Below are 22542 nucleotides of genomic sequence, written 5' to 3'. Positions count from 1 at the left end.
ACACACACACACACACACACACACACTCTCTCTCTCTCTCTCTCTCATACACACACTCAATTATGACAGAAATGATTATTTCTCTCTTGTGTTAATAACTAATTACTGAATCAGGACCAAGGTTTTTCCCCTTTTCTAGTTTCTCATTCAGAAATCAACAAGTACAGGAAATCTTTCACAAAGACTGACCCAGACTAAGATCTAGTAAGACAGTAAAAGAAATTCTAAGTTAAAGTTAATGGGAGTATTCCTGCTTCATTGTGATTACTTAGCAAAGTCTGGGAAAATGTTGATTTTTGTCAGACAGGTGATATAGAAATTGCTAAGTCTCTTTGACCAAGACTTAGGTGATCCAAGTCACCTACTTCAAGACCCTCATTAGAATGAGCCCACATTCATTATAATATTCATTTTCTCACTAATTGTGAACCAATCAGTGCTGATTGTCACCTTCAAAAACACCCACTCTTCAAACAGCGCATAAACTGTGAGCCTACCACCATGAAAGGTCTTTGGCATTCAAGAGTGCCACTGACCTATTTTATTAATAAACATGCTAGCGTAATTAATAAAACGATTAAATTACCTAGAAACTATATCTTTTGAACTTTTTAAATGCCACAGTTGGTAACAGAAATCTATCTTACCCAACATGGAAGTAAGAAAATGGGGATAAGGGAAAATGGAAGTAAGAAAAGGGAAGGCAGATAAAAGAAGGCAATGGTCAGAAGCAAAACAGACTTTAGAGGAGGGACAGGAAAAAAAAAAGAGAAGTATAAATAGAAAAAAGTAGCATGAAGGGAAATGCACACTTAGTAATCACAACTGTGAATGTGAATGGAATGAACTTGCAGTCATAAAACGGAAGCAGAGAGCAAAATGCTATATATTAAACAATATGTTGCTTACAAGAAGCACGTGTGAAACAGACAGACAGACACACACAGAGTAAAATAAGGGACTGGAGCAGAATCTATTATCCTTCAGCTGAGGTAAAAAAGGCAGGAGTAGCAATCATGATCTCAGACAAAGCAAAAGCAAAAATAGACATAACTAAAAGGGATAAGCAAGAAAACTATATCTTGCTAAAAGGAACCATAGACAATGAAGTAACATAGTAAAAATAAACATATGCATCAAATGGCACGGTATCTAAATTTTTAAAGAAAAGGTAAATAAATTACAGCAGGAAATAGATAGTAAAATTATATTAGTGGGGATCTTAAACTTTCCAAATAAGAAAGATGAACAGAATCTTAGAAAAGTTAGATATGATAGAATTCTGGAGAAAACTGAATGGAAATAGAAAGGAGTATAACTTTTCCTCAGCTTTACATAGCACCTTCACAAAACCTCACAGCCAAATGCAAAAACTCAGAAATGTTAAATAAACCCTTTTCAGACCACCATGCAATTAAAAATTACATTTAATAAAGGAAGATGGAAGCATACATTTAAAGCTAATTGGAAGCTTAATACTCTAATCTTAAAGAATGAGTGGGTCAAAGAAAAAAGCCATAGAAACAATCAATAATTTCATTAAAAAAATGACAATGAGTATCATTCCAAAATTTATGGGATGCAGCCAAACCAATACTTAGGGAGAAAGTCATATCTCTGAATGCATACGTCAATAAAAGAGAGAAAAAGCATATCAATGAATTGGGCAGGCAACTAAAAAAAAAAAATCCTAGAAAAAGAACAAATTAAAAATCCACAATTAAACACCAAAATGGAAATCCTGAAAATCAATGGAGAAATTAATAAAACTGAAAGAAAATCACTGAATTTGTAAATAAAACTAGGTACTGGTTTCAGTAAAAAAAAAAAATAAACCATTGGTTAATTTGACTTAAAAAAAAGAAAGCAGAAAACCAAATTATTAGTATCAAAAATTAAAATGGTGACTGCATCACCAATGACGATGAAATTAAAGCAATTATTAGGAGTCATTTTGCCCAATGACAGGAAACTGACATTTAAAGCAATTATTAGGAGTCATTTTGCCCAATGACAGGAAACTGACAATCTAAGCGAAATGGATAAACTGCCTAGATGAACAGAAGAGTAATTGGAATATTTAAATAACTATTTTAGAGAAAGAAACTGAACAAGCCATAAATGAGCTCCCTAAAAAAAAAAAAAAAATTCCCAGCACCAAATGGATTCACAGGATAATTGCACCAAACACTTAAGGCACAATTAAGCCCAACACTATATAAATTATTTGAAAAAATAAGTAAAGAAGACATATTACCCATTACCATATTTCTTTGTTTTTGTTTGTTTGTGGTGGTGGTGTTTTTTTTTTTATGTTTTGTTTTTTGGCTAGGCAATGGGGTTAAGTGATTTGCCCAGGGTCACACAGCTAGTTAAGTGTCAAGTGTCTGAGGTCAAATTTGAACTAGGTCCTCCTGACTCCAGGGCCGGTGCTCTATCCACTGCGCCCCCTAGCTGCCCCATATCATATTTCTTTAATGACACAATTATGGTCATTATACCTAAACCAGGGTGAACAAAAACAGAAAGAAAACTATCAACAAACTTCCTTAAGAATACTGATGTAAAAATTTACAACAATATTACACAAAGATTATACACTATGACCAGGTGGGATTAGGAAAACTATCAGTATAACTGACCATATCAATAACAACAAAAATCACATGATAAAAAACCACTGACAAATATAACACCCATTCATATTAAAAACACTAGAAAGCATAGGATTCAATGGAACCTTTCTTAAAATGATAAGCAGTATCTATTTAAAACCAAAAATAAGCAATATCTGTAAAAGGGATAAACTGGAAGTCTTTCCAATAATATCAAGATGGAAGCAAGTATGTCCATTATTCAATAATGTACCAGAAATGCTAGCTATAACATTAATAAAGAAAAAGAATTTGAAGGAATAAAATAGGAATCAAAATTATCACTCTTTGTAGATGATATACTTAAAGAACCCTAGAGAATCACCTACAAAACTAGCTGAAACAATTAATTTCAGCAGAGTCAGGATATAAAATGTTGTTTAGTCATTTCAGTTGTATCCAACTCTTTGTGACCCCATTTAGGATTTTCTGAGGAAAGATACTGGAATGGCTTGCCATTTCTTTCTATATCTCTTTTCATAGATGAGAAAACTGAGAAAACAAGGTTAAGTGACTTGTCCAGGGTGACACAACTAGTAAGTGTCTGAGTCCAGATTAGAATTCAGGAAGATAAGTTTTCTGACTTTAGGCCTGACACTCTATCAAGTAAGCTACTTAGATGCTCCTAAGGATATAAAGTAAACCCACATAAATCATCAGCATTTCTATATACTACCAAAAAACCCAGCAGGAAAAGATAGAGAAATTCCACTTAAGATAACTGCAGATCACAGAAGATACTTGGGAGTAAACCTGTCAAGACAAGCCCAAGAACTATATGAACACAATTACAAAACACTTTTCACACAAATAAAGACAGATATAAAGAACTGGAGATATATTAATTCTCATGGGTAGATCAAGCCAATACAATAACAATGGCAATTCTACCTAAGTTAATTACTTACTCAGTGCCATACCAATCAAACTGCCAAAGAATTATTTTAGAGATAGAAAAAATAGTAACAAAATTCATCTGGTAGAACAAAAGGTCAACAATATCAAAGAAATCAGAGAAAAAAAATGTTAAGGAGGCAGCTTAGTAGTTCCAGATTTCAAACTGTAAGTGGGAATAATCAAAACAATCTGGTACTGGCAAAGAAGTAGAGTGGTAGATCAGTGGAATTAAGTACATAACACACAATAGTAAATGACCAGAGTAACCATGTTTGATAACCTCAAAGATCCAAGCTTTCAGGGTGAGAACTCAGTATCTGACAAAAACTGCGAGGGAAACTGGAAAGCAGTTTGGCAGAAACAAGGCATAGACCAACATGTCATACCGTATAGCAAAATATGGTCAAAGTGGATAAATGATTTAGAAATAAAGGGTGTTATTATGAGTAAATTAGGGGAGCATGGAAAAATGTACCTGTCAGATTGAGGGATAAGGGAAGAGTTTATGACCAAACAAGAAATAGAGGAGATTATGGCAAATAAAATAGATAATTTTGATTACATGAAACTTAAAAAGCTTTAATGCTACCAAAACAAAACTAATGCTACTAAAAATAGAAGGAACACAGGAAAATGGGGGGGAGGGGATTTGCAATAAGTTTCTCTGATAAAGGCCTTATTTCTCAAATGTATAGAAAACTGAGCCAAATTATAAAAATAAGTTGATAAGTGATCAAAGGATATGAATAGGCAGTTTTCAGATGAAGTAATCAAAGTTAACAATCAATAATCACATGAAGAAATGCTCTAAATCACTACTGATTAGAGAAATGCAAGTTAAAACGACTCTGAGATACTACCTCACACCTATCAGATTGACATGACAGAAAAGGAAAATGACAAATGTTGTATGAAATGTGGAAGAATTGTGACACTGATGCACTGTTGGTGGTCTTGTGAACTAATCCAACTATTCTGGAGAGCAATTAGGAAAGATGCCCAAAGATTAAAACAAACAAACAAAAGTTGTGCCTACCCTTTGACCCAGACACACTCTGTCTGTATCCCACAGAGATCAAAGAAAAGGGAAAAGAACCTATTTGTACAAAAATTATTTATAGCAGCTCTGGTTAAAAAATAAATCATCATCATCATTATCATCATCATCATCATCATCATCAATCCTCCTCCTCATCATCATCGTCTCCCTCTCATATAAGATCTTTCAAAGACACAGTCACTGAAGGGTATTGAGGAGTTTCCTTCTCTATTTTCCACTCTATTCAAAAATCCCTGAGCAATTCTGTAAGATGATAAAGAAGTCAGTGAACAGAATGAACAGCGAACAGAGATTCTTATAACCAGAAAGGTTTATTCTGAGTAATTAATGGAAAATTTTCCACTCTAGATTCAGCATGCAATGCATCTTCTAAAATAATTTACACTACAAATAGAGCAAGAGGCCTTGAACGATAAGGAAATATCCAAAATACAACTGACTAACTTGTAGTCTCACTATGTATTTGATAAAGCTATATTCTTGTCTAGAAGAAAAAATATATACAAGTTACAGGGCTAGCAGGAACAAGGGTTGTCAATGACAGATGATCTTTTTAATCATTAATCCAAATCCTGACATCTTTCAGCAATTACTGGGCAACATGGATCCAATGCCTACAGCAAAAACAAAAGCATCCCTCTGCACATCTCCATGGACTAAAGGAACAGAAGGCTGGAGAAGATGTAATAAAATATAAATGAAGATTGGCTGAAAAAAGAGTGATGTTTAGCCTGAAGAACAGGAAACTTTTAAAGAGGATTGGGGGTGGGCATAGTATTTGAAAGAATATTTCAAGTATTTGAAAGGTCACCACATGGATGAAGGAATAGACTCGTGATGCTTGACTCCAGAGGACAAAAACAAAATGAACAATGAGTCAAAGGTTCAGACAAATGAATTTAGGCTTGAGGTAAGGAAAAATTTCTTAATGATTAGAAGAATCATAAAATGGAAGGGGCTGTCTTGGGAACTAATGCACTCTCTGTCATGGGAGGTCTTCAAACACTAGTTGGATGGCCATTTGTTGGGATATCATAGTATACTGTTCCAATACAGGTTGGACCAGACAGTCAGTGAGGTCCCTTCCAAAGCTGAGAATCCGTGGAATGTGGAATTTGAAGTGCTAATGATGACAAGAAAAAGGTAATACTTATATAGGGCATGAGGATTAAAAGGATTTTTACTGTCCCTATATCTCTCGCTATCTCAGAGAGGTAGTATGTCAGAGTGAAGGAATTGTAAATCAGAAAGACTTGGGTTCAAAATCCACCTTTGATACTTATTAGCTATGTGACCATAGGCAAGCCAATCTCTCAGATTCAGTGATCTCTGAAGACTGAGAGTACAGACAAATTACACTCTATATTAGAGGAGAAACTTCTTTCCCACCCCCAACAACAATAACTGCAACAACAACAAAACAACTCTAAGTCCTTGGTTTATTGACATAATTGATATGTGGAAAAGTAGTAGTTCACTCAGGTGAACTATCAAAACTGGGATACGGAACTATGAACAAACTGGGTACTTTGTGAGGAAACTAGTGAATTCATAAGTAAAAAGAAGAGTGAAAATCTTAAAAAGCATAGAATCACAAACTAGTAGAGATACAAAGGACCTTAAAGACCAAGTTCAACCCCTTCATTATACTGACGACAAAAATGAAGCCCAGAGTAAAGTGTCCTGCTCAAAATCACACAGCCATTCACAGACAAAGCAGAAACTCGATTCCAGGTTTCATTTTCAATTACATCTCAATCAAATAACCTTTCTATTATACCATAACAAACTCTAAAAAGGCAGTTTTGGGGAAACTGAACAGGATACTATAAATTCAAAGGAATATTTAGTTAAAGGAACTTCTAAAGACAGTATCCAATAGATATCACAAATATGGAAAGAGCGCCAAGTCATTATTTTACAGATGAGGAAACTGCAACCTAGAGGAGTTAATTAATGATCATTACTATTATTAATAGTAGCAACAATTGATATTTATATAGAGCTCTCAAGTTTACAAAGCACTAAAACATCTCATTTCAACCTTTCAATAATCCCAAAAGGTAGGTGCTATAGGTTTTAATAACCCCATTTTAAAAGAAACTGAGGTTCAGAGAGGTTAAGTGACTTGCCCAGGATCACTCAGGGGTAGGAAATAAACCCTGGTTTCCTGATATCAATAACATGCTAGACTCTATAGTGCAGGGCTTTCAAGCAACTTGCTCATGGCTATCCAACTATTAAGCACTGGAGTCTGGTCTTAAACCTAGGTCTCAGGGCAGCTAGGTCACGCAGTGGATAGAGCACTGGCCCTGGAGTCAGGAGGACCTGAGTTGAAATCCTGCCTCAGACAAAACACTTGATACTTACTAGCTGTGTGACCCTGGGCAAGTCACTTAACCCCAACTGCCTAAACAAACAAAAACAAAACAAAACAAAACAAAACAAAACCTAGGTCTCAGATAGAAAAGACCTTGTTTCTGTGGGGCAACAAAAGTGCTGCCAGATTACTTCATTGTTCTCCAAGAATGAACTAGTAAGAAAATAACTTAAAAGAAAGCTTCCAAGAATGAGAGCCAAAGAGGAAACAATCAAATAGAAGAAGAAACAGAAGTACATGGAAGAGTCTGATCAATGCAATGAATTTATATTAAGTTTAACAGAGTAATGAACAAAACAATGAGAAAGCATATATTAATTGTATATTATGTTCAAAGCACCATACATGTGGGAGACAATACACATAGAAGGTTTTAGATGCAAATCAGATGGAAAGGTCCCACTATACTTAAGTAATATGAGACTGTAGGTGTAAGGTACCTAATCTTTACATACTTGTCACCCTAGGCTCTCTCACACACTAGTTAAGTGAATAGAAAGTACAGTGTGGTTCAACAATTTGCAGGGTCAAGAAAAGGATAACTAACCACAGGAGAAGTGAAAACAGGAAAAGTCATTTATTTCTAAGGTAAAGCTTTTAAGATCTGTGTAGTGTTAAAAGTGGAAATTTACTTAAGAGAAGTATTAAGGGTCATATGAGCAAAAGATTTCCAGCTAGTGGAAGAAAACAACCCAAGGTGGCTAAGGTGACTACTATTTTTCATTGCCTTTCTTGTCTGATTGCTTTATAGTTGAAAGTAAATTATAAAATCAAAACAAATAGCTCTTCCACTCCAAAAGACTTAGCAATCATTAATGGCTATAGGAAGTAGAAATGGAAGAACATGAATAAAATAATTGTAGTTCAGGTAAATTCAAAACCAGGTTTATGTGGATGAATTTTGAGTTAGAGGATCAGGGTTGAATTCTAGATATATCACTTAGCGATTGTATGACCTTAGACATGTCATAACTTCTCATGTCCTCAGTTTCCTCACTTGTCAAAATAAGGTAGCTGGCCTAGAAGAATGAATGAAATAGCATTTATTAAATGCTTACCATGTGTCTAACACTGTTCTAAGGTCTAAGGATACAAAATCAAAAGACAGTCTCTGCTTTCAATGAGTTTATATTCTAATGAAAGAGATAAAACACACAGGGGAATGGTAACCAGGAAGGAGTTTTGGTTTGGAAAATTATAGGGACGATGAGTAGAGATACCCGGGGTAGAGTGGCACACCCTTTCCACTACTAATGGTAGTACTGATTTGATTATGGTTCCAGAACTAGGAACAGGGGTATAAGAACATAAGTCAGATGAAAGCTAATGATTTGTAATGTCCATTGCAGTTTTGATATTAATGATTCTTTGATTTTGAATATAGTAAAATATAGAAGGGAAAGTTCTGGATATCAAACAGTAAATTTCCTGTTCATTAAGGTTTATCAAAAGAATATTCTCTTCCAATCTCCAATTTCCTCTTTCTCTTTAAATTTTGCTTCAAGCATACCACAAAAGTATTCCAAAAAGCAACAGAAGTGGCAGAGGGCTATTTGTTGATGGTAAACTAAAAGTTAAGAGAGGTAGAACTATATCACTAAATTCAAACAAGATACTAAGATATTCCATGGTGACCCTACCCTGATGCTTCAACATTGTGAATCCTACCAAGCTTTAGGAATGAGTTCAGTACATGCTACCATCCCAAGATGAGCGAAAGTGTGGAGTGGAGACATTTATCTTCAGGTGAGCTACCAGTTAAAGAACTTTTTTGGCCTCAACCCACAAAGCCATCTACCTGTTTGAAAAGGAGGCTGGCTTGTGTTAACAGTAGAGGGAATGACCCCACCAACGAAATTGTAGGTTGTCTAATGGAGTGGAGAAATAATCTAAGAGGAAAAGAAAATGCTATCCTTCACCATATGATCTTGCAACTGCAGAAATGCCTATAAATGAGACTTTCTGACAGAAGGAAACTAGGTATAGTTGAAGAATCTGTAAGTGACTGAAGAAAGAAATGTGAGAAAATGGCAGCCATCAGAAGAGTTCTTTAGAGATACAGCAGCTGTAAAGATGCAGAACTGTCTCTCTAAGAGATTTCCACAGTTACTTTCCCACATGTACACACAGGGATTTAAGTATACCATATGCTCTCACCCACAGGACACACATGATCTACATACAAACAACCAAGACAGCCATCTTATGTTTTAATTTTATTCCAATGGTAGAAGAAAAAAACTGTGTTTTAAAATTCTCAGATGACTTAAAGATAATTTACCAGTGACAAATTTCATCCTCATAATCACAGGCAGGTGTTGCCAACTGACTAGAATACAGCTATACCCAAAGATAACAGTTTATTTACCAAAGGCTTCATTTCATGAAATGGCTATCACTTCATAAAAGGAGAAATGCTGCATTTAGTTAAATGCCACAAGTAACAAAAATAACTCACTTCAGATTTTAGAAGGAAAAGCAACACATCTTTCAGGTACTGTAAATCTTCTTTAAAACAACAACAATTTGAGATACATGGGCCAAATTCAAATAAAAAACAAAAACTAACTAGAAACTGGAACTGTGTAAAGATATCCATCAAGTTGATGTATAAAGGCAAAAACAAAAAATACCGTGGGAAAATGTAAAGATGGGATTTCTCTTTTTCATAGTGCTACCAGAAAACAAAGATGTCCTTACCCTTGCAAGAATACAGAAAAGCGAAAAGAACAAATACAAACATCTGTTTACAAAATGAAATGTGATTTAGTTAATTTAGGAATTGTCTAAAACAAGAAAAGCCACAATAACACTGACAATCATTCTAACATGCTTTGTCAAAAATGGCAAAAGAGTTCAGTCAGGCACAGCTAAATGCACAAAACTAAATGAAAAATGTAAATGAAATAATAAATCTGACAAAATGAGAAGAGCATGCAGGTTGAAAAGGAGTTCAGGAAAAAAAATAAGAAGATCTGAATATGCACGACAGCATTTTAATTGCTTTCCTATCGGGCAATGTGCAATCACATTTTATAGCCTCAAAGAATAACTTCCATTAAGCACTTTGTAAAAATATAGATTTTCAATCTCAGATAGCAAACATAACAGACTTAACTACAGCATAAGTGCTTGAGAAGTATATGTAAGAGCTAAAAATATGGTAAACAGAAGCAAAAATCTATCAGTCTGACAACTGATTATTTTGTTATGTCCAAATTATTTTCTCCCTCTCCCAACTAAAGGAAGGTAAAGGTAGGTAGAAGAATGTTGTTTGTGGTTAAAATGTAAGACTTTGTTAACATTCTGGTAAATTTTTATGCCCAGACCCATACTTCAGAGATGAGATGTGTAAAAAAAAAATTCAATAATCAAATCAAGACAAAAAATTTAATTGGGAGGTTAAATGTGTTATACATCCTATTTGAAAAGTATCATTGTGGACATTTGTTCTTCATTCAGAATTCCAAAAGGAAATACTGCCTTTTTCTTGTGTTAAGAGTTCATAAAGGAGCTGACCAAAGAATACTAGCTGGAATACCAAGGTACCAAAATATTACTGAGATAGATTTTTCACTAATGCAACTACTATTGTCCATGGCTGGGCAGTTTGTTACATTACAGGAAGTTTCCAGTATGACACGGTTCAACACATATACGTGCCAGTTAGCTGTGCTCTCATTCCATGATAAAGAGTGAACACTTAATTCAACCCCAAGTGGTTTGAGCATTTGTGTCAATGAGAACAAAAGAGGGTAGAAAGAAAACATGGATTTTCTCCCTCCTTGCAACTTGGGAAGCTAGAACTATGTTCCCTCCAGCACCCTCTAGCAACCAACAGGTATTTCATAAATGTTTGTTTAATTGAATGACTCAGTGAAAATCTATCAATTCTCCTGAAAGCATAAGCCAAGTATATAGCCTATTTGTATATGATTACAGATGGGCTCTCAGAAGCCACCTAGGGCAAGAATATTTTAATTAAAGACAAAAGATTCATTTTCCCTCCACTACTCCAGAGTTGAAAGAGGCATTTATAGGTATGTATAGGTAAAAAACTTCCACAACCAAGTATCCCATTTATTTAATAAAAGGTAAATGGACTATCTTCTTAGGCCATTTCTCTACCTGAAGACTTATCAAAGAGCCAAATATTCTTAAAGAGATTGTGTAACTCACTTGTTATCTACTACATATATGACAAAAACATTGTGAAGTACACACAAAGCTCCCCAATGAATGAAATGGGATCTAAATATGAATACTTGGATAACTAAAAGCAAACAAAATTTCAAAAAATATATCTATGAAAAGCAGTTCTGTAGGGCAAAAAGAATAATTTATAGAAAAATTAAGAGTAATTAGATCCGTAAACTAAACCCTTGTGTAATAATAAAATTTTACTTGACAAAGGAAATTTAATCCACAAATGATTTAAGTCAACCATTCAATTGGAATACATTCAAATGCCCCAAATGGAGTCATAATGTGACTCAGTCAGTCAGCAAGCCTTAAACACAGACTGAATGATTTTTCTCTTCTTTTTCTTATTTTTTTTTTTTGTGAATGTGATGAAATGATGAAAGAACTATGGATAAAGACAGACTTATTTATTTTCTTGGTCTAATGGCCTAATGAGTAGCATTAGAGGCTACTAAGGAAAGCATAGTATTAGCAAACCAAAACCAAAGGAGTGGAGATTTCCTGAAGTTACTTACAATTGCTCTACCTAAAGAAGGTTATTGTTCAAACTAAGCTTTGTTTACACTGAGTACAGTCACTTCATACAATGAGGACTTGCTAGGAATGGCCTTTGTCCAAAAACAGTAAGATTCCGAGAACTAGCTTAAACATGCTGCAATAAAAACTGTCTTAGACACAAATTTGCTAGATAAAGGAAAATATTTAGAGCCCTAAGGAAAAACTACATGAATAATTTCTAATATCTGGAAATGACAGGGATGGATAGTATTGGAAAAGCTTCTTAAAAAATACAATATTGCCTAAATGTTAAGACATTTGATGCAGAATAACGAATATTTTCAATGCTCCCATCCGATCCATTAATTTCAGTGGAGTCTGGGAATGGTTCTCCGTTAAGAAAAAATGCTGCTACACATGTTTTGATATATATGGTACCTTTCCTTTTATCAAAGACCTCTTTTGGGTATATGCCTACCAGTAGAACTATGGGGTCAAAAGGTGTGGACATTCTGTCACTCTCTTTTCACAATTCCTAACTATTTTCCAGAAGGACTGGACTAATCTGTCATCACAGCACACTCCACTTTCTACATCTCCTCTGACATGGATTATTCCTATCTTTTGCTCTCTTTTGTCAATTTGTTGGGTGTGAACTGAAACCTCAGAGTTGTTTTTATATGTATTTCTCTTATTAGTGATGTGAAACATTCTTTCATATGGTTGTTATTAATTTGCAAATCTTCTTTGGAGAGCTGTTAGTTTATATTCCTTGACCCCTAATCTACTGGAGAGTGGCTTTTAGTCATATATTTTTGTTACTTGTTTATATAGTTTGGAAATCTGAACCTTATCGGAAGTATTTGAGACAAAGATTTTTTCCTAGCTGGTCACTTCCTTTCTTAGCTTAGTGCCATTAATTTTGTTCACGCAAAAACTGTTCAACTTCATATAACCAAAATTATCTTTTGTAATAAGCCCTATTCCTTGTTTGATTAAGAATTGACTCCTTAGCTACACCTATGAAAAGTCTGTAACTTCCTTGTCTTCTAACTTAGCACTAGTTGTAATTTTTGATATTCAGGTCATGTATCCATTTCAAATTTATTATCTAAATCTAATTCCTACTAGAGTACTTTCCAGTTTCCCCAGCAATTCTTGTCAAACAGGAACCACTTTCTTAGGTAATTTTTGTTTGGGGATTATTGAGTTCATTGTGTTACTGAGTTCAACTTTCTTCTGACTCTTCCTTGTCTAATCTATTCTATTTGTTGACTATACTACGTTTTAACCAGTATCTAATCATTCTGATGATAACTATTTTGTAACCTGAAGTGTGAAAAAGCTATTCCTCCTTCATTTCTACATTTTTTTTCATTATTCCCTTGATAGTCTAGATCTTTTGTTTCCCCCAAATGAACTTTGTTATTATTTTACTTAGCTCTGTAAAGTAACTCTTTGGTAGTTTGATTGGTATAGCAGTAATTCTGTGCATTCACTGGGGCAGTATCTTAATTTTTATTACGTTATTTTACTGTATTATATTGGCAGTTTGGGGAATTCTACTCAATGCACATATGTATCTAATTTAGCACCAACTCTCTGCTAAGTTCTTGGCACATGAAGACAAAACTAAAGCTTACATTCTAAGCTTAGCCCAGACATGAACACTGAATATATCTTCAGTTACTTAGGTTGCTTTTCTTTATGCAGAATTTTATAATTGTGTCTATACAGGTATTGTATTATATATAGCTGCATGTTTATAGTCAAATTGGAAACAAAGTGGGTAACTTAGGAATGCATAAACAAATTGCAGTGTATGGAATATTATTATATCATGTTAATGGAATAAAACTATACTGTAAAAATGACAAAAGATGAGGAATTCAGAGAAACGGGGGAAGATTTGGAGCAGGCTGGTGGCACAGTAGATAATATGCCAGGCCTGGAGTCAGGAAGACCTGAGTTCAAATCCAACCGTAGGTACTTAGTAATTGTGTGACCCTAGGCAAGTCATTTAACTTTTTTTTTTGCCTCAGTTTCCTCATCTGTAAAATGGGATAATAACAGCACCTACCTCCCAGGATTGTCATGAGGATCAAATGAGATAATTGTAAAGTGCCTAGCATATAGTAAGCACTACGTGGAAGCTAGCTGTAGTAGTGGTAGTGGTGGTAGTAGTAGTAGGAGTAGTAGTAGTAGTGGTGATAGTAATAATGATAGTAGTAGTAGCAGCAGCAACAGTAGTACCAATTGATGCAGGGTAAAATAAACAGTCAGAAGAATAATACATAGAACAATAACAATACAAATAAAAATAATAAAACAAATATGAACTATGTAAATATAGTGATTACTTTTGGTTCTGGATTAGAAATAAAGAAATGTACTTCCTTTTGTTGGTAATATGGGAGAGTATGATTTGGAATAAAGCACATGCTGTTGGGCATGGTCACTGTATTGGTCTTAACTGCTTTATTTTTTTCCCTTTTTACAAGAGAACTACAGAGGCAGTAAGCAGCAAGTTAAAGTGAAGTGTCTAACTGGAAACAACAGTGTGATATAAAATCAAAAGGCATCAATAAAAATTTTTATGCCTACTAAGTTGGACAGACATATACACATATGTTTAGATGTCCAAGGTAAAGAAATATAGAAAAAGCAAGCAGAACAATCAGAGGGAATAAGAAAGAGATTGAAATAATAAAGTCTTTTAGAGGTGAGAAATCAACTGACAAAAAGCAATTAAACTTGATACAAAATTACTTACAGCAATGAAAGTAAATATAAAGAATTTTTTGAATGGCAAAATATTTTCATGCTGTGACCACCAAAAACTGCTTTCAAGTAGGAGCCCAGCATAACCCTATCCAAACACAAAAACAAAGTCCTTCCAGGTGACTGGTTATAAAATTACTTCCCCTAAAGAAGAAATAGTAAACATTCAAAAACAGTAACTACAACTGAAAAAGGAATTCAGAGAGGTAATTCTCTGGTCCAGGCTAACTCACTTTTGTTATTCCAAGACACAGCTGTGTGAACGTGTGTTGTTGTGACAGGACCCTTCTAATTACTAAGTAGCTCAGCAAAGAAGTAAATGATCGTTCTCTACAAAGAAAGAGGAATGTGATGCTATCAGCTGGGAAAGGGGAAAAGATTGGGGCAGTTTTTTTCAAGGAATGACTGCACTTGCAGTATTTTAGATGACTTTCTTGTGTATTACTGTTTTGTTTTTTACTTTTGTTATTATGTCATTGTTCTTAATCAAATCCTAGTATTTCAGCTAGGATTCCTAGCTGTCAGCCCAAATAAGGAAAAACAAGAAATCAGTAAAATTAGTTGGCCTTGAGCTTTACCTTCTCCTAAATGAATATCTTCACTATTTTTCAGTGGGAAGAACGTAGTGTGCAGTAACTGTGCAACCTATGAAACAAGTGTTTAAGGAGAAAAGCCAATGTTTATGACATCAAAATGTCTAAAATGTTTCTACTGATGTCATGACACACAGTTTTATTTGTAGAACCTAACTAGGAGTTGGCAGTGATAGATGAGAAACAGTTTGGGGAATTCCACTCAAAGAACATATGTATTTAATTTAGCACCAACTCTCTGCTAGGACTTTGATATATAAAGACAAAACAAAACAAAAAAACCCACTCCCTACCCTGAAACTTACATTATAAGAAAGGGAGGATTAGGTATTTACAAGACTGACACTTAAAATTATCTTTGGTTTGCCTAGCATTAGAATTGTCTTTATTAAGAGGTTTTGTTCTATAAACAAACAAAGGAATAAATGAAATATCTTAGAAGATCATAGATCTAGAGCTGTGAGTTTGGACACTTAAAGTCCATCTAGTCCAAATTCCTTAATACTACTGATTAGGAAACTGAAATTCATGTACATTGAGTGACTTGTGCAAGTTAACACAGGAAATAGTAAGCATCAGAGGTGGAAACTGAACCCAAATCCTCTTGTTCTAGAGCCTGTGTTCTTTCCACTGATTCCCTATTCTGTTCTTTCGCCAAGTTAGGGTTCTTAGGTCTTTGTTCTTAAGAGGTCGTGGAACTAATATTTGTGTGTTTACCTTTATTATTACAGAAATACAAAAATTTTAATTGCGCAAACAGTATAATATTCAATAATCCATTATTTAATTGATAAGGGTAGTTCACCAATAGACCAATCAATCAAAAACATTTACTAGCCTCTGACTATGTTCTAGGCACTATGCTAGGAGCCAGAGACACAAAGACAAAAATGAATTTTCTCCTGCCTTCCAGAAGCTTACATTCTATAGGTGGCATAATATAAGAATATTAAAAACATGTATGCACAAATAATAAACAAAGTAACTGTGCTTTAACAGACTGTCTTCATGAGTTATGGTCCCCAAACCTCAAATCATTATCTGATGATCAATCCTTTGATGATGAGCCTCTCAGCTCTTAGTTAGGGAGGTCCACGGATAAGACATACTTTTCAACACCAGGCCGATTTAAAAAACAAACAAAAACTGTCTGGCTTGTTAGGACCTGCCAGAGCTTATATGCTATCCTACGTAGGCTTCTGGAACCCAGAGTGACCTCCACATTCTGGTGAAGCATCCAGTTAAAACTTTAGGTACATATTAAATAATGCTCTAAAATGCTTATTGATTTCAATATTACTCTATATCCAATTAAGTTGATGGTAATAAATTAGCTATGTGGAAAGACACCTTTTTAATCCTATGAGGAACCAAGTATGGTAAGTAATTGTAATGAAATGACTGTCCATTGTCTTAGAGCTTTCATCCTTCTCCCTAACTACTAGGGCCTAAGGCAGGAAGCAGGAAGAATAGTGTCCATTATTCATCAGTTAGTGTCCAGTGAAAACATGGCACTGTACTAAGTGAAGTATGTTATCAGACAACAAGTATCCAGTCTACTAAGTATTCAACAAAATGTAAAGATTAATTCACTATCTTCAATAATTTTAAAGCACAAGTGAAGGAAAAAAATAAACAGAGATATCAGGATGTGCTTTCCAGTGTGAAGAAAAAGCTGAAATGTCAGGTTTATTAAAATAATTTTAACACAAGTAAACTTTTACTTTTGACTAAAGACTTAAGATAACTTATATTTTCTTATCTTTAATCTTATGAAATTACTATGATCTGTTAGGTAAATGGATATTTCATTACACATACTAACTATGGAATAAAAATAATAACATAATTTTTAAAATCAATATATGCAGTACATAAAACAATCTCCATGCAAAATCTGAGTTACTGCAAATGTATGAGCTACTTCTATTCTGGGGGGAAAAATTGAATGTCCTCTTCCATTTGCATTTATAAAGGCTATGTGACTTCTTTAAACACACACAGTGATGCCAACAGAGCCATCAAAAATCAATAAATCATGTACTCGTGCACTATAAAATGCTTGACAAATGCATTAATTTTTCTAATCCAAAATTCTCTGCAAAAGGAACTGTGTAAATGTTCCATTTTATTTTAATGGTATTCTCCACAGTCAGAATTATGTGCATTATGATTGAGTACAAAACCTCAACAAGCACAAAACTTGATAGGATTTTAAAGACGCTATGGAGCACTCCAATGGTTGGGCATCTAACTTACTCAAATGTTCAAAATATGAATTTAGAGTAAAATAGTAATTTATTAGAATGGTTTAGAATGCAGCAAAATTTTTTTTTGACAAAAGAAAATGGGGCAAATTGAGAAGTTTTTGGTGAGATCTGTGTCTGGAAGGGGGGATAACATGTGAGGAACTTCTCTCTTACACTAGCCCAGAAAGCAAAGATGTATATTCCTGAAAAATGATGTATATGACAGAACTGACAACACACTATTCATCATTGAGATGCCATTTGGAAAAGTAATAAAAACCTAAGTAAGACTCCACTTAAGTTGACATTTGTTCCACCAAGTGCCATAAATTAATAAGGCCATAAAGACCTCTACACAGGTACAATTTATGAAAGTGCAAAATCTAGAAGCTAAAGGAGGAAAAAAAAATCTGCCAAGCATATTGTAGGAAGGTCTAAAAAAGCCACAAAGCATATCCTAGAAGGCGTTGCACAGAAGTACCCCAGCTTAAACACCAGCAACAAATACTCTAGGCAGTTAGATTTATTTATTGTCTATATGAATGAAATACCATCTCAATCTAATACCAATCTATCAGTGAGGAATCCCCTGTTTCTCTGTCTGACCCCTGACTTTGGTTCTTTTTCTTTGTTTTCATAATCCTATCTCAAATTCATGCTGGTACCTACTGCTGTTGCTTTTTATGGACATGACCTGGATCTTCTGCACTCTGGGACACCTTTGGACATATATTCTAGTTTCCTTCTTGGTTAACAAAATATTTGGTCAAAACTAAGCCAAACGGATATGCCCTTTTCTCTATGAGTTCCTAATGTCCTAAAGTATTTACAAAGACAAAATAATATTTTTCAAGGTGAACAAGGTAGTTCCTACAAAAGAAATTAAAGATGTTAGTTAAAGTTTGAGGGTAAATACTAGAGTGAGTCATCACAACTATCAAGTACAAACTAAGAAAAAAACTCAAAGGACTAAAAGAACGTTGCTTTCATTTATGGATCTATATTTGCATGATGATCAGTGTATTACACTTTATGTCAATGTTTAAGGGGGGTAAAAAGATCATAATGTCTGTGAACAATTGCTTATTAATTAAATTAATTAATTAAATTTAAGGGCAGACTTAATAAAAAAATTTCCTTCTTGTCAAAAGTTGTGGCAATCTAAAAAAATCATATTCTATAATCATGATCTTAAATTTTTTAAAGAAAATGCTCTTAAAGAGACAACTCTTAGAGGTCACATTATCTTACTAACTTATTTTAGAATGTTTTCAATAATGTAAACTATATTTAGAATTCAAATGTTTATCTCTAGTGAGCCAAAAACAAACAAACAAACCACCAAAAAAACCCCCCAAGTTGTTGCTAATGGTAAATCCTAATCTACTCTGGTATGCTCAGGGTATGGAACCATAAATTTTAAATGCTTTTTAAGAAGAGTTTGAGAATAAAAACATTTACATATTTTCTTAGAAGCACAGGCTTTTTATGGCTGCACTTAATATTCCCTCAGGGCAAAGAAGTAGCTACTTCAAAGATTTATTTGATAATGGAACTGAATGCTTGATTTCAGCCCCCCCCTCCAAATATAGTCAGTATAAACTTTGCTTTTACTGATTTTTATTATACAATGTACTATATTCTAAGATATAATTGGCTCATTACTGAAATTTGAAATAATTATTATTTTATAGATTAAACTAAGAAATTAAAATTGAGTAAAGTGGCCCAAATTATTTTAAAGGGAATTATCCTAAATAATAGTTCTAGATCTTCTTGTTAACACAACCAGTATTTGAAATCCAAAGCCTAAAACTTCTACTTACCTGCCTATCTACTTCTGGGAGCAAAAGCAGGAGGTACTGTTGAAAATGTTGAGGTAAGGAAGCAAAAGTGTGTTTGTTTATTAACGCCCTCAGATTAGTGTTCACAAGAATAGATCCTGGTGTTTCTATGTCAATATCCTCAGCTTTGGTCCATTTCAAGTGTCCTGTGGTAAACAAGCAAGAAGTACAACTTTACTGTAGATTGATATGTTCGGGCTAAATTACATATTGTTTTGGCAAGACAGTTAAATTTCAATCATATTTAAAATGCTGATATTTGAAGAGGGGAACTTTAATAGTTTCTTCCTTTATTGTCTGTCTTCTTTTGACTTTTTATTTACATCATCTTTCAGTAAGAATCACTTATACGCTTTTAACTCAAACTTATATCGTGGTCCAGATGAACAAATATATGTTTTCCACATTCCATTAACTTATCAAATTGCTGTTGGTGGTGCAGTGGATAGAGCACCAGCCCTGGAATCAGGAGTATATGAGTTCAAATGTGGCCTCAGACATTTTTCTAGCTGTCTAACCCTGGGCTAGTTGCTTAAACTGGATTGTCAACCCCTCCACTTCCAATATTTTTTTTTTATTCTACTGCAACAGCTAACCACCCAAGTAGCTTTGGAATACTTTGGGGCCATGAAAGCAGGGGTCTAAGCATGGTAGGTTAAATGGAAACCCCTTTATAAAATACTGCTGGAGAACCTGGGTTCTAAACATTTGCCATAGATCAGCTGATAGAAAAGCATATTAAAAGACCTTCCACGGCACAGCATCTAATGTTATTTGTTAGTAAAAGGACAATGTGCCAAAAATCCTTTTATAAAAAGAGAATCATTTCCACTGACAAAATTGAATTAGTATGGGTTTTTACACTCTTCTGAATATCTAAAGCTTCTCTGTTTACCTCTATGACATATAACACCTTAGAGGATGAGCTTTATGGCCCAATGTTTGGTCCTTCTCTATATTTTTAATTGTTCTATATTATTCCATCCTTATCTCATAACAAAATAAGTATATGCTGAAAAATCTGCAGCTCTTTGATGATCAGATTACTATACTGACATTACAAAATAAAGATCATTACTCAGTCCAGAAATAAGTTAATTTACCAAACAGTTCAAAGTTATCTAGAGTTCACAAACTTCAGACAATCTTCAAGAATTAAATATTAACCTGTAAATAATGAATAAAGTTTTACCAAATATGAAAAGACAAAAGATCTGAGTTAGTCTCTAGAGAGACTATGGAAAAGGCAAAAATTAAGAGATGACATTCTTCTCAGGGTTCATTCATTCATTCAATGAGCACATATTAAGTGTCTACTAAATGCTTGTGAGGTTATGTGGATTAGAAAGATAGGAATCTTCTCTTGGAAGCTGAGAAGACCTGGGTTTTAAGTCCCACCTTTGACATAGCTTGGCTACATGACTGTACATGTTACTGAGCTTCTTAGTGCCCTAGGCAAATTTCAAAGACCATAATTTTCAGAGAAGGTTCCACACCCTGGAGTTCCATATATCAATAAAATCACAGGTCCAATCCTGATACTATATCCCTAGTAAGTGCTAGGCTGGATACTAAAGTTACAAAGGTAGAAACATAACAGGACCTGCCCTCAAAAAGCATACAATCCATCAGCATTAGCTCTATGGAAATGCCTGTTTTTCAGGATAGCAGTATCTTAATAATCGTAAGACCAAAATTAGCAGCATTTTTTCAACAGTAAAGTTTTTCAATATATGGAAATATTAAAGAGTAGATAACTCTAATGGGGACAAATTAGAGGTTTTATATTCATATATAAAATTTAAGGTGTCTGATAGTTCCCTATCTATTGAACCTGCAGGGCTATCTCAACTTAAAACCCATGAGTTCAACACATGGGATATTTTGTTAAGGTCAAAGACAATTTTTTTCTTAAACTTTCCAATCCAACTTTAAAAAAAATCATATTCCTGTAACATATGTTAAGGTATGAACTTCTTGTTGAAAGGTAAGTGCTACGAAAGCTTACATACTGGATCTTCTACGGTAGGACCTTATTAATTATCATTAAGCATGTAACTTGAACCAGTTAGCTCATTAGGTTATGGATGGCACTTCTTCCTTTCTATACTTGAGAAAAATCTGCCTGTATACTCTCCCTCTCTCAATGGTCTCTTGGGGGAAACTAAAATAGCCCTTGAAAACAGAAACAGATGCATTTATTAAAACCATTTCAGAATCACCCATTAGAGACAGAAGATTCTCCTTTTAGGGTGGGCATACCAATTCATTTGACAAAATATATAATCATTTACTTATAGAACTATGCTAAATTTAATGGTTGAAGCAAATATAAAATACCAACATACCTTTAGGATGTTAACAACTTAGTTGGAAAAATAAGACTAATTAGGTAAAAAATGAAAAACCAATGGTACATCCCAATTAAATAAATGATGGAAGATTAAAGCAATTGGTAATGTGAAGAAATGTCGACAGATCTTTTACTATTTGGTCTACTGCAAACCCCAATTCTACACAAGCAGTTAGTCCATTTCACAATGAAAGTAATTATCCTATTATTTACCAATGTAATACTCTTGTCAATTTGCTTAATCTTTCAGTTAGGCAATTCTGTAAGACTATAAGTTGCAGAGAATGTGCCAATCTGCACTAGTAGAAGGAGTTTCCTCATCTGAGAGTTTCCTATACCAATGAAACAAGAGGTTTAGTCCTCATCTCTTAATAGTATAGTTGTTCAGTCATTTCAGTTGTGTCTGACTCTTTGACTCCATTTGGGATTTTCCTGGCAAAGACAATAGAGCGGTTTGCCATTTCCTTCTTCAGGTCATTTTACAGATGAAGAAGCTGAGGCAAAAAGAATTAAGTGACTTGCTCAGGGTCACACAGTAAGTGTCTGAGGCCAGATTTGAACTCAGGTCTTCCTGACTCCAGGCCTAGCCTGACTACCTAGCTGCTGTACTAGTACAGTACTAACTAGCTGTAAACACAAGACCTAGGTTCAAACTCTACTTTTGACCCTGTGTCCCTCTAACACTCTGTGACCTTGAGCAGGTCATTTATCCTCTCTAGACCCAGATTTCTCATCTGTAAAATGAGAAGTTGGATTAGATGACTCATGAGATACCTTGGAGCTCTACATCTATATTCCTAGGATCCTAAATGTGAAAGATGGGAATCCTCTGGAAAAGAATTTTCCAACAATCTTTTCATGACCTTTAAGGATTACCAAATCTCATCACATTACTCAATTGCTAATCCTTGCTATCAAGCATGACAGAGGACAGAAAAGGGCTGGGAAGGTCTGTGGCATCCTCAGGTTGATGACACTTAACTCCAGGTCCACTTCTCCTTTTGGCAATAGTCATGAGATTCCTAGCACC

At 34.4% G+C, this 22542-nt stretch overlaps 1 protein-coding gene across 1 annotated transcript in view; it reads right to left on the bottom strand.

Moving 5' to 3' along the window:
- LOC114053726 (putative Polycomb group protein ASXL3) overlaps positions 1 to 22542 on the bottom strand; it is a 205001-nt gene that overhangs the window by 46894 nt on the left and 135565 nt on the right. The window contains exon 7 of the mRNA XM_027876859.1: positions 19142 to 19305. Coding sequence (XP_027732660.1) covers positions 19142 to 19305 — 164 coding nt within the window. The remainder of the gene's footprint in view (positions 1 to 19141; positions 19306 to 22542) is intronic.

Source organism: Vombatus ursinus, unplaced genomic scaffold (assembly GCF_900497805.2).
Source record: "Vombatus ursinus unplaced genomic scaffold, bare-nosed wombat genome assembly UNPS02014812.1, whole genome shotgun sequence".
Classification (NCBI taxonomy): Eukaryota; Metazoa; Chordata; class Mammalia; order Diprotodontia; family Vombatidae; genus Vombatus; species Vombatus ursinus.
This window is presented reverse-complemented; position numbering and strand designations above follow the sequence as displayed.